The 16,182-nt window shown below is 36.2% G+C and overlaps 1 protein-coding gene across 1 annotated transcript in view; it reads right to left on the bottom strand.

Moving 5' to 3' along the window:
* Positions 1-10,207: 10,207 nt before the first annotated feature.
* Positions 10,208-16,182, bottom strand: part of ANK3 (ankyrin 3) — a gene marked incomplete at its 5' end in the record, with an annotated part of 310,179 nt that continues 304,204 nt past the window's right edge. The window contains one exon of the mRNA XM_084245456.1: positions 10,208-10,366. Within this exon, the coding sequence (XP_084101582.1) occupies positions 10,298-10,366 (69 nt within the window). The 3' untranslated portion in view covers positions 10,208-10,297. The remainder of the gene's footprint in view (positions 10,367-16,182) is intronic.

Genomic DNA, 16,182 nt, shown 5'->3' with positions numbered 1-16,182 from the left:
CCAAATCTTTCTTCTTAAGATAAGTGAGAAACCCAGGGCTCCCTGGTGGCACAGAGGTTGTCTTAGCACTACCACCTCTTTGGTGCAAGTTTGATCCCAGGCTAAGAGCTAACCCACATAGCTCAGCAGACCTCTCCTGTGTTACCACTGCTCCCCTCAGCAGTATTCAGTAGATCCACCCGTTCTACTCCCCACTCTTTCTCTTTCTGCACCTCTGGCCTACACCGCAGCTTTTCTATGCATAAATAAATCTTTAAAAAAAAAGTGAGAAATCTGCAGACTTAGGAGCACTGACAATGAATGTTAGTTTAAAAAGCAACTGGCCAGCTGTTAAAACCCTAATTCCCCTCTTTTGGGGAGCAGCCCAACCAGATGTGTCAAAGTTTGCTTGCAGATTTTAATTGTCAATTTTTCCACAAAATGCACAGAATTTATGTAAATTGGGGTAGTGCAAGGAAGAATTGAATGCTTAGGAGTATCTATCTCCCTCTGTGACCACTCAGGCTAAGGCAGGAAGAGGACTGGGCCAGGCAGGGCTCATTGTGAGGGGGTCAGACAATCACCTTTAGCCAGAGAACACAGGACACTGTAGAGCACAGACGGGCGAAGAGTTTAACACAATTTATTTTATGCTTAAATAATTGACTAGGTCATCCAGTGTATGGTTTTTCATACATATGTCATTAGAGCTATGTATCAATGAATGCTGATTTTATATGAATAGAATCAACAAATTAAAGAATTTCACCAAAACCCAAATAAAAATGCCCTTAAAAACACAGCAGCCTTATTAACCTAATATGACACTGCTAGAATGGTTACAAATGATTGGCTTACTGAAAGGTGTCTACATCTTATAGCCAGTACACGATACAGTATTAATTTTACAGCGTGCTGCCATTCTACTAGCTAAGGATTTCTGTTCAGTCCATTTTAATTACCCCCAAAGGGGGCCTCCTATGAGCACCATCCACTTCTAAAGCGGCAAGCATTACCCCCTTTTAAGCACTAACAGATAGCATCCCCCCACCCCCTAAAGCAACTACTGTATTCAGTTTTTTTTTTCATTTTTAGGTCATTTCATTGAAAAATTGGCAATAGCAACAAATATTAGATGAAGGGCTTTGTGTTTACAGATAAAATCTTCTGTGTTGCAGTATACTGTAGTGTTTGCAAAATTGGAAAAGATTTAATCAAAATAAGGTGATACACATGCATCAAAATATTAGTATTCTGAAGAAAAATTTTTTCACAGAACTACAGAATTCCTCATTTTGGGAATTATTTAAATTTGCAGCAGATTTTAAAGTTTTTTTTTTTTTTTTAAAATCAAGCTAGCAGTTTTGCATATACAAACATTATAATTGCTAATATACAAGAATCAGTGAAGATCCCCCCACCCCAAACCCCTCCCTCCTCTTCTAGGGTGAAGTCACTCGAGACCCTATTATGTTAAATGCATTTGCAATATTCTGTTTGTGTTCTAAGAGGCAGTGCCTTATCAACATTTATTCTATTTTTCTGTTAGAATTTATACAGTGTTATTATTTACAGCAAAACTATAGATGTTTTAAAAAAGAAACAAATAGTGTTTATACCCTGACAGTTTGGGTCCAAGAAAAATAAGGCGAGAGCTGTTGTGGATTTAGTAATTTTAGTGTTTCTCTGATTTGATCATCATTCCATCTCCTTCTGTCCCATCTGACGGCAGGAATTTCTTCCTTTTGTAAAATGACACCAAATTACTTGAGATAAACTGTTAACAGCATGGCTTCTTGTATATACACTGCATTGCTATTTGCACACGTGCCAATCCTGGGAATGAAAGTGAATTTCCATGCTCTGTAAATTGGCTCATGCTAAATTAAAGTGTGGGTAGTTTTCTTTTTCTTTTTTCCTTTTTGCATAAAAAAATCATGCCATTAATGTGTGGAAGCAGCAAATACACACACCCTCCTCTGTGACTTTATACTTCCTGCTGACATCTTCCACAAATTTCTCAATACTGGCAGTAAAATTCCATGATCCTGTGGAAAAAGAGACAGCAGGTAATGAGATTTTTTTTAATCTTTAAAAGAGAACTTGCCTAAGTCTTTCATTCAAAAGAAAAGTGTGAGAAGGGGGACCTCTACTTCCTTATAGCTGTTTTATCAAGATGCTTTGATTAGGGTTACATTCTCGGTTTTGGTGGCTCAGCCTGAAAGACCCCCTCTGGGTCTGTTTCTGATACTCACTTTACCCTCTCAGGTATTTGGTACATTTACAGCTCTTTGGGGCTCAGGCTTAACTGTAAAATAAGGAGGCTGACAGAGGTGTTGAAACTTCCACCAATATCAAAAAGTCAGGGGTATGAGGTTTTCATGGGCACAAAGGGCCAGGCATCTGGAGTCAAAATACAGCACCTCAGTCAGGTCTGTATGTTTTATAATGTCCCCATTCCCCTTCCTCAAATGCAGCTCACCTTTCAAAAAAGGGAAAGCAGTGATATCATTATGAAAATGCTTTTCCATATGCAAATTAAAATAAGACTATCTCCTGTTATGGCCAAGATTACTTTTCCTTCTGTTCCACATAAGTCATGAAAGGATAAATTTTATTTGAGCTTTTTAATAAATGTTCCACTAAGAATATCTTGTCATACTGGATAAAACCTGCAAAGTATCAGTGTTTTATAGCCAGTCTTAATATGCCAACATAAGTCACTATTCTTTATCAGGTGTTCTCACTTTCATAAAGTATTGTTCTTGGTATGAACTTTTTCCATAAAACAAAGCTCTTCCTATTTATAAGTCCTTCTTCTTGTTCAGTATGAAAGGTGACTTTTCACCTTTCACATATTTTAACTTAAATAAATGCCTGCCCAAGAACAAGACTTAGTCCCATAGAAAGCCTGAGTGAGGCAAGAACAGTTTAAGGAACAACCCTGTTGGCTCACAGGGTGAGCCACACCGACTATTTTGCAGGTCTAGAAAAACCTTTAGAATTTTGCTTCCTGGGGGGGTTGGGGGGGGGGTTGTCGAGGGCAAGAGTGTTCCCAATGACCTTAGATTGGTTTACCTAGCCCAGACAAGTTTTTTTCTCTTTAGATGGGCCACCCAGGATACCTTTGCTTATGTAAACATGTTAGTACAGCACTTCCTCTGCCCACTGCAGTTCGGGCTTCCTTTTTTGTTTTAGAAGTGCTACTGGCCTCTGTGCCCCAGCTCACTACTGTTGAGAGCCAAGAACATCAAAGTATCAATTCCTTCTGGAGTGAGTTCAACACCTGCCCTCTTCCCACAACTCTGCAGAAGTTTCAGAGAAGTGACCTGATTCCTTTGGTCAGGCTACAGCCCAAAAGGTGGGCAAATCAGAGTAAGAAGATCATGGTTTTCTCACCTCCATGTTTCCCTTCTATTCCTAATCCTCCAGGCACCAGGCTTCTTAGATGGCCCTGTAACAGTTTCCATAGTACTTTCCATCTATTTTCTTAGGGAGAATTGTCAGCAATTTTTTCTAGTTGATTACCTCCCTCTTTTTAAACTTAACTGCCACGCAACACATCTAATGTAAATACATAGTTTGGTAACTCAGCAAATTCATAGAGCTGTGCAATCAATCACTACAGCCCAGTTGAACCTTTTTTTGTTGTTTCATTTCTTCCAAAAACCAATCCATCTCCCCAGGTTCATCTTGCAGTAAGAAATAGGTCTTTCTCTTATCACCTTAATGCAAGTGAACATTATCATTATAAATTTTTCAGATTTTAGAAATAGTGGAAATATTTCCGTAATTTAAAAAATGCTATTAAAAATGCCCATTGTATATTTAGGTATAACTTGGGGATGAGTTTAAAATCAAGTTGGGAGTTCTTATAAATCTCTCTTGCTCCTAGTCCTAGTCATGCAATCAGTGTGTTGGGCCCACCCTCAGGATTGCAGGAAGTTCATTCATTGAGAGAAGACATCAGGTAAGTTTGGTGTTACACAAAAACATGAGAGCCTGGGCTGAGTGAATGTATGGCTATTATAAAATACTGACACTGGACAAACTGTGATGAGGGCGCCATCTTATGGGAAAATGTGAGGGCAGGAGCTATCAAGACAACATGCAGAAATACAATGAGTCCTGTTCCTTTTCTGGGTTTAGATAATGAATCTGAGACAGAAGTATTTGCATTCACGAATCAGTCTGCTTTTGGTTTTTGCATGTCTTTCAAACCCAAAGGTAGTAGAAGCCAACACAAAACCAATCACTCCTTTTAGTCATGTCACTATAATTTTTTAAGGAACATTTTAAAATATAAAAAACAACTATTCAATGGATTCTCATGTTTGTTTATAGTTCACAGATGAATGTTGTACTTTCCACTTTACATTTCTAAGCTAGAACTATGCTTTAGTTAAAACCAACCTTTCCCTTTATAGGGACAAATTGTGGATATATCAGTATTTTTTTTTTTTTTAATTTTCTAGTGCTTAGCTTAAAAAAAAAAGTCTTTAGCTTGGTGTCTCAAGCTTTCTTCATTTCAACCCAATGAATGATTTCAAGAGTGATAGCCACTTTTCTACACTGAGAAGCTTTGTTTCACAGTCTCCAGTGGCTCCCACCCATAGTTACATATTTGAGTAATCTAGGGAGATTACAAAAAATCCCATACTAGTTCATTTACAATTTCTTGGGAGGAGGGTGGCCATGGCATCAAAAAATTTCAAAAAAATAAATTCTAGATGACACCAATGTCCAGTCAAGTTTAAGAGCCAGTGATGTGTCTGGGACAGTGCTTCTCCAGGTTTAAAGTGCATGCATATCATCTAGGCACCCTCAAGTGTGAATTTTGACTCAGTAGACTGCAGTAGGACCAGAGATTCTCTAATTGGAGTGCAGGAATGGTGGCCCATGCCAGTCATCAACCCACTGGTTCCCAACTTCCTTTTCTTTGCTCATGAATTTTTTTATCCACCTATATATTATATCCACTATACTTCCTCTATAACTCTGTTCTTTAAGTTAATTTCAAATGCCATCTGCTTGAAAATTATGGGCTCTGTTCTCCCTATTGAGATTTGCCTTTGCAGGGTAATTCCTCTTTAAAGACTTAGCCTCTGTTACAGCTTAAGGAAAATGTTTTCTCACGTGCTTTCCCTACAGCTCACTAAGAACATGTAATTCATAATGATAGTTCCTTTCTCCTAGCCCTGTGCAATTATTAAAACAGGTATTCTCTTTGCTTTACTAATGATAATAGCAAAATTTTGTAATGAATGACAGGTCTAGATTTTAACCTAGATCCCCTGATTCTGTCTCCAGGAAGTCAGAGCTATAACCTGACTTGCTTCCCTCCAAATTCAGAACCCTTCCTGTGCCCCTACCCCACCAGAATTAATTCTAATTACTTTTTGTAATCCTAATGTAATTTAAAAATAATTTCCAGTTCATGTAGGGTTGTTCTTCAGTTAATACCAGTAAGTGGGTGTAATTTGTTCTTTTCTAGCAAAATGTGATTTAAAAAAAAGGGAAAATGCTAGTTTATATTTTGGCAGTGAAAGAAAAACATTGACACTGATAAGAATAAAGTTGGAAAGTTATTTTTATGTGGCAGGCATTTCTATAAAGTGGATTAATACATTCACTCCTAATAAAAATGAGGTACTATTGTTTCTATCATGTTATAGAAGAGGAAATAGTGGCAGAGGCAGACCTGTAAGCCAACACCACACTCTAGGATCCTTGTTCTTCACCTTGAAGTCAAGGCTTCTGGTTGTGCTTTTTTTTTTTTTTTAAAGAATGAAACAAATCAAGGAAAACATGACATATAACCATATATACCCTAAATTAATTCCAGAAAAATATTCGGTGTGGCCAGGAAGAATCCTGCATTTGGAATGAAGCTATGCAGGTCATAGCTCTGACTTCCTGAAAGCAAAATCAGGGAATCTAGGTTAAAATCTAGGCCTGTCATTCATTACAGGATTTTACTGTTTTCATTAGTAAAGGAATGAAAATACCTGCTTTAATAGTGCACAGGGCAACAATGAGAAACCAGTAATAAAAATTAATTGAAGGTGTTCGGAAGTGTATGCCAAGAACATATGCAGATTTGCTGCTGTTCTGATTTGCCCACTGTAATGTTCCAGCTTCCCTGGATGCTGCTGCTTACTTCACTGGTCCCTGTAATCAAAGTTCTTCCAGGGAGATTTTCTTGCCTCTCTTGATATTATTAATAGTTGGACTTACTAAGTGCTTACTATGGACCTTCGGGCCATTTTTTAAAGGAAATTTATGTGGATGAACTCATTTAATTCTAACAAGTCAGTGAGAAAGGCATTGTGTGCCAAAACTCAGTAATATTCCTGACAATTTCATCCACTCAGGCCACTTGCCTTCTCACCCTGATGCCAAAAATGACCACACTAAGATGTGCCCTGACTTCTCAAGTCATTGACAAATAGTGAGGGCATTGCAAACTGAATATCCATAAAGCTGCTTCAGGCTACCTCAAATCCTAGTTTTGGGGGGCGGGTGGTGGGGAGTCTTAGGTTCCTTGTTTTTATTAGTATCAGGGTTACTGCCTTTCATGTAATCACTATCTTTAACCCTTACTCCTTATATATATAATTCATATATATAGAATTCATTTGGTGGCTATATTTTGAAAATGTTCCTCAAATCTGTCCTTTCTGCTGCAATGCTGGCCCTTATCTTGTAACTGAGGTCTAGTGTTCAAACTCTTCTGCACTAACTCCATCTTATTTCCATGAAGGTTACCTAAATCATACCTGATCATATTATTCTCCTACACAAAACTTCCAGTGGTACCCCACTGTCAACAGGATAAAGTCCTGAGCACACCACCTAAGATCACGCACTGCCCTGTATCAAACTACTCTTTCTTCAAATGCCAATTCAAATACCCATTTCCAAGAATGAAGTGAGTTGACTTTTCGTTTTCAGACTAAGGTGCTGGCCCTGGGAAGCATGCACACTATTACCACTCCCAGCTTCCATATGGTGTGAGATCCTAGACATTTCTGCAAGGGAGGTTTGAAATACAGATATTCCAGTTGTCATGACTTCTAGCTGGGACACTCTTCTTACTATATAGCCTCATTAATCAGCACTGTAATAGTATTTTCGAAGTAAACATTTGAAGATTATGGCTATCTTAAAAATGACTGTGTGCTGTAAGAACAAAAAACTGAGTATTTACATTGTGTAGTATATGAAGAAATTTACTTCAGGTTGCCTTTGTACATCTATTGGATTTGAAATTTGCTTTTAGGTCTCTAAGAATCACTAAATAGTATATATATTAATGAGTAAGAGTTAAAGAGATAAATTCTGGAGAAGTTCAAATGTCATTATTTTCTTCACCAGCTTTAGGACTTTCGTAAGTCACTTTTCTAAACTTCAGTTTCCTCATTTATAGAAGAAAGATAGCACTACTTACCACATAGCATTATTTGGGGGATTATGCAAGGTAAATATAAGTAATGCTCTCACCTCATACCTGGCTGATAATTGCCATCATCTAACAAATGATTATTGTTCATAAATAATTTTGGCAAGACAGATAAGTATATTAGGCACGGTATCTGGCAGAGTATCAATAACCTTGAGTTCATGTACTAGCTCTAACTATTGACAAGTAGCTGTGAGATAGTAGAAATGTCATCTGATCTGAGCATTAGTGTCCTCATCTCTTAAAAGAGGAAAACCAAATTGACTTGATGGGACTATGACTTGTTCAAAGGATTAAATAGAACACAAAGGTAAAAAGCACCTACAAATCACCATGTACTATGTATAAATCTTCATAGTTATTTTAAGACATTGGCTTTCCCCTCACATTAAAAATAGGATGGTTGTGACTCAGTACTAAAGAACAGGCTTCAATACAGCTCAAAAATCCAACTGGTTCTAAAATGGGAAATAAAAATTTTGATGCCACCATCTGAGATTAAGTTTGGCAGCATTCCTCTATGTTAGCTGTTCTTACAAAAAAAAAAAAAAAAAAAAAAAGGCAGGGCTCTTAAAATCAATGTATTTGCAAATAGATTTTTTTTTCACAGCTTATATTCAATGCCCTGGAATTCCAGGCTGTATTCTGTGACTCATTTCCTCAGTTCACTTACGGAAGATAAACACCTGGAGAGTAAACTGGCAGTTTGTTCTCTGATGGCCACAAAGAATATGAGATGTGAAATTTGGTTTATGCTGGATTTATCTTCACATTTATATGAATTCTACTCAAGTTTTCTTCTCCTTTAAATGGTGTAGAAAGGGAGCTAAGGTCCTGACAATCACTTCGCAGGGTGGATTATTTATAATCTCAAAGTCTCTGGTATATTTAGTGATGAAGTCATTCCTATATTAATACCCCCTAATGGACCCTGGCAGCAATAGCACTGGCATGTATATTTTGGTGTCATATATTGCTAAATATAGATATCTGCTAAGTTGCTAATCTTTTAGGAGCATACTACAGTTGACTGAACTCTTCTAGTTTAATCTATCACTTAGAATTGCTTAAATTGACTAATTTAAGACAGCAAACTCATTCTTAGTATTAATCTGCTATACACATAGGTTTAGCAGTCAGACATGCATAATAGGAGGGTTCTTTCTAGATGCTGTTAAAGATAATACCAGTTTAAGTTTCTCATTTCTCACCCTTGTCATCCAGTAAAAAGCAAGTCATTTCAAGGTCTCTTGCTTCATCCTACCTCTTAATATCCCCCCTGCTTCTGCCATAGTTTCTTAATAGGCTTTCTGCATGCCCATTATTGCCAACTCCAATTCATTCTGTGCACTAAAGTTAGTGAATGACATAGAACATTATTTGAATCACATCCCTTGCCTAAAAACCTTTCAGGGATTCCTGTGACTTTTAGTATGAAGATCAGAATCTGTACAGAGGCTCGTGAAGCACAAATATTTTGATCTCTCCCACTTTTCCACACTCAGTGACAAAAGTCTCCTCCCAGACAATGGCCTGTTCTCACAGTTCCTCCTTTGATGTTTCTACCTACTTTGGGCTTTGCAGAATGCTATTGCCTATGCCTACAAGACTATCAAAAATACCATCACAAAATTCCCACCACTTACCAGAAGAATCCTTATTCTTCCTTTGAAACTCAGTTTAAATATCACTTTCTCAAGAAAACATCCCCTCTTACAGCAGACCCAGGTCAAATCTCCAGTTACTGTGGTTAAAAGTGTGGACTCTGGGGGCAGCCTGTTAGGGGTTGTATATTCTACCACTTTTATTTATGTGGCCTTAGGCAATTTGTGGCCTGTTTCCTCACCTATTAGATGGGGATGATAAAGGCACCTATCAAAGAGGCTTGGTTGTGAAAATTAAGAGCACATGGGAAAACACTGGGGAGATCATATATACTTATTTCCAGAGTACTCTGTAACTTAGTTTTCTCGCCATAAGATTAGTTATGATTAAATCTCCAAATGCATATTTGTGCCACAGAAATGTTGTTTACCAATGATTTCTCAGTCCTTTTCTTCAGCATTCCAAATACCATGATGCTGGTAATTGGGCAACAGCACATGTATAAAAGTGAAAACTGGAATCTATTTGCTCTTTGTTATTTTGACTTATGAGGCTTAGAAAATTGTTGAAAAGCCCTAAAATCATCCTGCTTTACCTTACAGACTTACAGAGAACTTTTCAAAGCTCTATTTGCTTTTTCACCCCAGTGGCCTTTCTAATTGTAGGCTATGTAAAAAGAAATAGGACAGAGTAAAATTTAGAGAAAATAATGTCAAAGGAAAATACTCCTATTTATGAAGAAAAATTTAGACAAATTTAAACAAAATTCACTAAACTTTTAACAAAAGGATTATGAGTAACCTCCAGTTTAATTTGCTTTGGTTTGTATGAAATTTATAAAGTTGTAGACAGGGATTTCAGGCCTTCAAATTTAGAAACCATTGTTGCATTTAAGAAAATAATTTTCATTGCTATTCTGCCAAAATGATGAAAGACCATACCCATGCAAATCTCAGAGTAGTGCATCTGTAAGAATTATTTGTTACCAAATAGTCTTGCTGTTACATTGTATAATGCTATTGCTACTGAGCCTTTATCTTAGTAAAGCCTCAAAAATCACTATTTACATTTGCTTCTGCAAACATCATCTATATTTTAATTCCTGACTAATTTTTAGGGAAAAATTTATGGGTTATGACCTAGAGTCAAGTTTTAGTGTACATATGCATACATACATAAACTCCAAGGATTTCCTATTGGATATTCAAAGCTGTTCTACTGTCACGAGCACACATACCTTGACTGTTCCTGTTACGAGTGGCTCTTCTTTTCCACATGTCGGATTTCTTTCTTCGTCTTCACCTTAAAACCTTCTCCCTGCTTTAAAAAGAATATACATTAAGATTTCATGGGAAAGGAGTGTTATTTATAAAGCAGTTTTCACTCTGGTCTCTTGAGGCTGGATTAGGGTAAGTGAAACACTGTTTAAAACACTTTGTCACTTCATGTCCAAAAATACATACAGTCCGTTGGTTTTGACCACACAGCATAGCATCATCAAGGCAAGCTAGAGCATGGTCAGAATGAACACAACATAACTGTACTTCACAGTAATTCAGTAGGTTAGTGATAAATGGAAAGAATGAGCAGCCTGTTCATTTCCAATAGTAAGCTGGAAGAAATCATCAGTTTAGCATTCAAGACATTCAAACCCCAGCTACTAAATATATTAGTAAACTATAATTTATGCCTTTTTAAAGCCAGCAGTTTTAAGTCATTTGTTGTAAAGAGACTGAAATTTCTCAGTGAGGCACTGATCGTGAACTAAACACCATGGGGATGATGTTGATCTGAGGGCTTAAAAAATTTAAATTTGTGGAATTACCAACCCTCTCTATTTAATCCAGTCCAAGCAGGCATCCATTTCCCCTTAAACCAGACCTCTCTGCACTGAGCACCAGGGCCATCCTTTTCTGAGAGCAAAACTACCAAATATCAGTTTATGATGGAAAATATAGTAGCCTTTTCAATGTTGAGATTTAGTCCTGAGAAATTTTTAGTTCCCTTTATTCTTATGTAAACACAGGCTATTGAATTTTCTATTTTTAAAATGAAAAGAGTAACAAAGAGGAAAGAAATGAAAAATAACCAGAGATGTTTTATCTAGGAGATGGAGATTCAGTTGCTGAGTTATACTACTCAATGATAACTTTGGGTCTTTAACTGACACAGTGTTGATATACTGTTATAAACCCAAAGAGGGGAATACAAACTTCCCCGAGGACTATGAGTGTGTTGGTGATAGGTATGGTAACAGACACCTGAAGAGATGAAACTTTTACTTCTGACGCATATAGAGTGTTATAAACTAGTTACCTTAATAAACAATTAGTTTTTAAAAGCCATAAAATATTAGATTTGATGTAAGCTGAACTGAGCATTTTGCCTTTCTACTGAATAAACTCTGCACATTTGTTCTTTGTGTCCCAGGCAGGTGCTTGACTTCAGGTAAAACACAGGGAGGGGCCAGGCCACTGCCAAGGGGCTTGATGGTGTACAGGGGTTTTTTATTTTCTCTTAAGCACTTGAACCAAAAGGTTCTAACTATCACAAATGAACTTATTTATGTGAAAACTCTGAAGATAGTAAAAATATTTAACATAAAAGAATGTTAGCAAGAATTCTTTTTCTTTGGTCCTGATCAAATGCTTATGATGTCAAAAGCAGCAAGATGCTTTAAGCTGTCACACCACAGATGCCAGCCCATTAGCAGCATTTTCTAGAGTTCACAAATCTTTTATCCTCTCCTTTCTCTTTGGCAGTCCCTTGCCATTACCACGTCAGCACGTTTTCTTTCTTGCGGGATAACAATTCGTCTTAATACTTTCCGAGTGATCTGTAGAAAGCAATAGTGAAAAGTAGAGGTTTTTTCTGTCTTCAATTTCAAGAGGCAGCACTACATTAAACAAAGAGCAGAGAAGCTATATTCCAAGAGAAACATGAAATCCCAATGACGATTACTTTTCTGGTGATGAGGGTGCCTTCTTCATCAGTAAATTGTTCTTCTGTGACAGATTCACCAGGAATGGTTTTTGCTTCCTCTCCCTAAAGGAGGTGGCATAGAGATTAGCAACATCCTAAATGGACAGATCTCCACACCACTCCATACACCACACACATGCTTTGTGGAACTGTAGGTGGTATAAATTCTTCTACTCCAGTGCAAGTGGACAAGACTAACTCCACTGCTGGTTATCTAATGGTCAAGGGTATTCAAAGCTTTGACCTTCAAGTACATAAGACTGATGTTAGTAACACACTCCCAAGGAGGAAGAATTTGAAAATGGGCAATTAGAGGATGGAGTTGCATGCTGATGTACATACCAGAAGGTTTCATTTGTTGGGGAAAATAATCCGACCAATGAACAGAGAGCTGATTTGATCAACTTTGAGTATAGTGTTTCTTAATCCCACCAGATCTTTTTTATTTTTGTGGAGTGCATTGTCTAACTTCAGTTTAGTTAGAATCTTATTTGGGGCTTTATATTTATTACCATTTGTTTCATTTAAGAATTGCTAAGGATAATACTTTTTTTTGAAGTGCTATCAGAAAAGTTCAGTGTTGAAAGAAAATCTTATTTTTTAGACTGAGTCTTTCAAGCTCTTAAAATAAAATAATGATCTTCAAGTGAAGGGGCCCTATGTGACCAGTGATTAAAGATAAAATCAGTGTTAAAGGTATTTAAGATTATTATCTTTCAGCTAGTGACTGGTATCTGATTTATAGGGGAAACTGTTAAAGGTATTCTCTGGTCATTTTAAAAAACAGTATAAATTCTTAACTCACCAAGTTGGAACCTTACTTTCTTGCATTATAGAGCTTGGTAGATTTAGATGACTCCTGAATTATCTTTCTATTAGCTCTCTGATTATATACTAAGAAAAGCCACCCAGACTATAAAAATAGGAATGCATTTGCAATATATTATATTCTTAACTGGTGATCAACCTTGGGTTAGTGCTGCATACAATTTCGAGGAACAAGGATAAACACCTTATGTTCAGATCTATTCTAGGGATGGACTGTTTGTCAAACGTGTTGAAAAGGTTACTTGGATAATGCTACAATGCAGTGTGCTGTTAATATTGTGAGAACCTGTAGGTTTTGTTTAAGTTAAAATGGTTGATCCTAGAAAGAAACCATCTGCATTTCCGGGAGGCCAGGTTTCTAACTGTGTTATTTAAAGGAAAAGCATAGTAGCTCCGATAACTTTGTCAGTGCGAGCCAATGGTGAGAAAATTCTGATTGCTGTATGTTACAACCAATAAAAAGGCAGTTTTGGTACCTTGTTTTGCTAAAAACATTTTTTTCCCCCTCAAAGTTTCATGTGACCCATTCTTATGGCATGTAGGTTCATAGATGTAAGACAATGGGTGGGGCATATGACTCATTTTATCTCACTGTGGTATAGGTGGGAAGAAGGTAAAACATGTTTGTTGCTGCTCATGTTAATTCTGAATCTTGCTTATGATTAGTTTCAATAAAGCATAGTTAAAAGACAGAAGGAAATTGGAAAAATCTAGATGCCTACAAGCACTGAAGTGAAATATAGCAGAAAGTCACAAAAAGTCATAAAAGGTTTCACTATGCTACTAGCAATGTCCTGATGTTTGAATGTTAGACACTTCAGGAATCTCAGAAAAATCCAATAAAATAGAATTCCATTGGGTATAAATTGCCCCTTTTGTGGGAAAAGGTCAATTTTTAAATTGGACTGTTTTCAAAAGTGAAGTACATATATTTATATGCATAGTGAATGCATATGAATATATTTAATATAGTAAAAATCTTAGAAAAAAGGAAGCCCTGCTTATAAATAACAATTCTTATAGGTTGTTAGATCTACTCTGTATGTAGGCATTTCACCACTTCCTACTGAAACTTCATAACATTAATGCATAAAGATAAATTTCTTAACTTTAAAATTATGAAATAGTCATTTAGTACTTTAATCATGCCAAAATAACTTCAAAATGATTATGTAGAAACTCAATAAATTGGGGAGTGGATTAAACAGAAGGTGGTTAGATGGGAAATTAAATGTAATTTTAAAATGTTTGTTTAAATTAAACATGAATGAATTTTTAAAATCTATCACATACCAGATGTTACAAGGAAAGCTCTTTGGAGACTTTTATGAGAGTAAAATTAGTTTCCAAAGTTCTTAAAAAATAGTGTGCAGTCTTAAATAAACACAATTTCTCCCTGGGTTTTATTGATGGCATTTTATCTAGCAACACCTCCTGCCTACTTTTTTCTTTCCTATCTCAAAGGAAAATTACAACACCTATGGTGTCACATTTATCAGCCCTGGTGGCCACCTTAATGAGACTAAATGTACTTGTCTCTGGGCTCCTGCTGGAAGCACTGCATTTAATAATTTACATTCCTTTCCTTGAATTTTTAAACATAAAGAATAACAGTATGAAAAGCCAATTTGCTTTGATGCATACACTTGAACTTTCCAAAACTGGGACACTAAGGATGTATATAGTATAATCCATTTTTATATTCTGAAAAATAAACCTGCCGGGGATATGTGTGTATATGCAGATACATTTTATATACCTAAGCATATTTAAATATGTATGTAAAAACAATCTGCAAGTTTGTGAACAGGGTTAACTCTGGGAAATGGAGTGGGTAAATAGAACTTTATATACTTTCAAATTACTTGTTTGGGGAAAACAAACTTATTTGGAAAGTCACTAAAAATAGAAATAAAAACACAGTTAAGCTCTACAGTAACTGTTTTTACCTTTCGCTGAATTTGCTAAGCAAATAAGTAAACAAGTTCACAGGACTGTTTAATATACTTAAAAAAATTGCTTCCAAGCACATGAAACTACTATATTATTAAATTATATAGAAATAAATATGTGACAAAAATTTAAAATCCAAAATGAGTTTGTTGACTCATTCCACACTGATTTGAAATATATGTAAAGTAAAAATGAATTTTATAAAAAGATGAATCCACATATGAAACTGAAGTGAAAAACACATAAAATTATACTTTCATCCTATTTATTATACTACCTGAGTGATTAAGATGACAGATTTGCCTAGACTTGTGGTAATGGAACCCTGAGCACACCTTGTTTCTGTTGATACTTCCCAGCCACAACTCACTCTGGAGAGATGGAACAATCCCAAAATATTTTTCATTTCTGAGATTCTAGGTGCTTGGGGGATTACTGTGGCCAACAGTGAATATGCTGGTTCAGTCCAGGTTTGGACAGACTCCACAAAGCAGGAGAAATTCCCATCATTTCTTTCCAGGATAGACCGCCCGAAGCTTCCAACTCCAAAAGGTCTAAATGGCCAAGTGTCTAATTTGATCGAGGGAAACATTCTTTTTTTTATTTGTTCTGGAAAGGAAATAATGTAGTATTGTGGAGAGAGAAGGTAGAATGCACTTCACTGGAAGGCTGGGGATTAAGTTCTGGTCCCTGAACTGTACTGCCCTACTGTGTAATTTTAGGTAAATCAACTCTTAGCCAATTATTGGTTTTATCTTCTAGGAGAAGTGATTTTACTCTCAGTGATCCCTGTAAGGTCCTAACATTCTCATTTTATGTTTTTGATAGAGATGGTTCCCAGTGCACATTTACTATTGCAGTTTCAGTTTAGCTTTACATTAGAAAGAAACGAGCATATGAGAATAAAGAGAAAAGCTACAGAAATGTGATCCTTTTTAACTGCCCCAAAAGTCTGAACAGAAACATATTAAGCAGAAATACTTCTAAATATTTTGTCATACTTACATCTATTCTTTAGCTTTTGGTTTCTTAGTACATATATAAAAGATATTTCTCATACCATGTTTGAGTGATTCTTTTATGAATCTTATACCATCATAATGCATTTTGGCCTTTTAAATTTAAGTTCTTAAAAAAAAGCAATAAATAACATTATGTTCAAATTTATCAATTGCTAAATTGTTAATGCATGCTTATAATTCTAGGAGACCAAAAGAAACAAACACTGACTTTCTAATATAGAGGAGAGTCAACTTCCTTAATGGGCAGACACCATAAAGGAATGAAGCAACTGTGTACACAACATGAGTGGGTCATATGCATAAAGAGGAAGTTATACAAAACACTATGTCTGATGTACCTTTCCTAGATGT

Source organism: Talpa europaea, assembly GCF_964194135.1.
Source record: "Talpa europaea genome assembly, chromosome: 10".
NCBI lineage: Eukaryota > Metazoa > Chordata > Mammalia > Eulipotyphla > Talpidae > Talpa > Talpa europaea.
The sequence above is the reverse complement of the archived record's forward strand: the minus strand, read 5'-3'. Positions and strand labels throughout refer to the sequence as shown.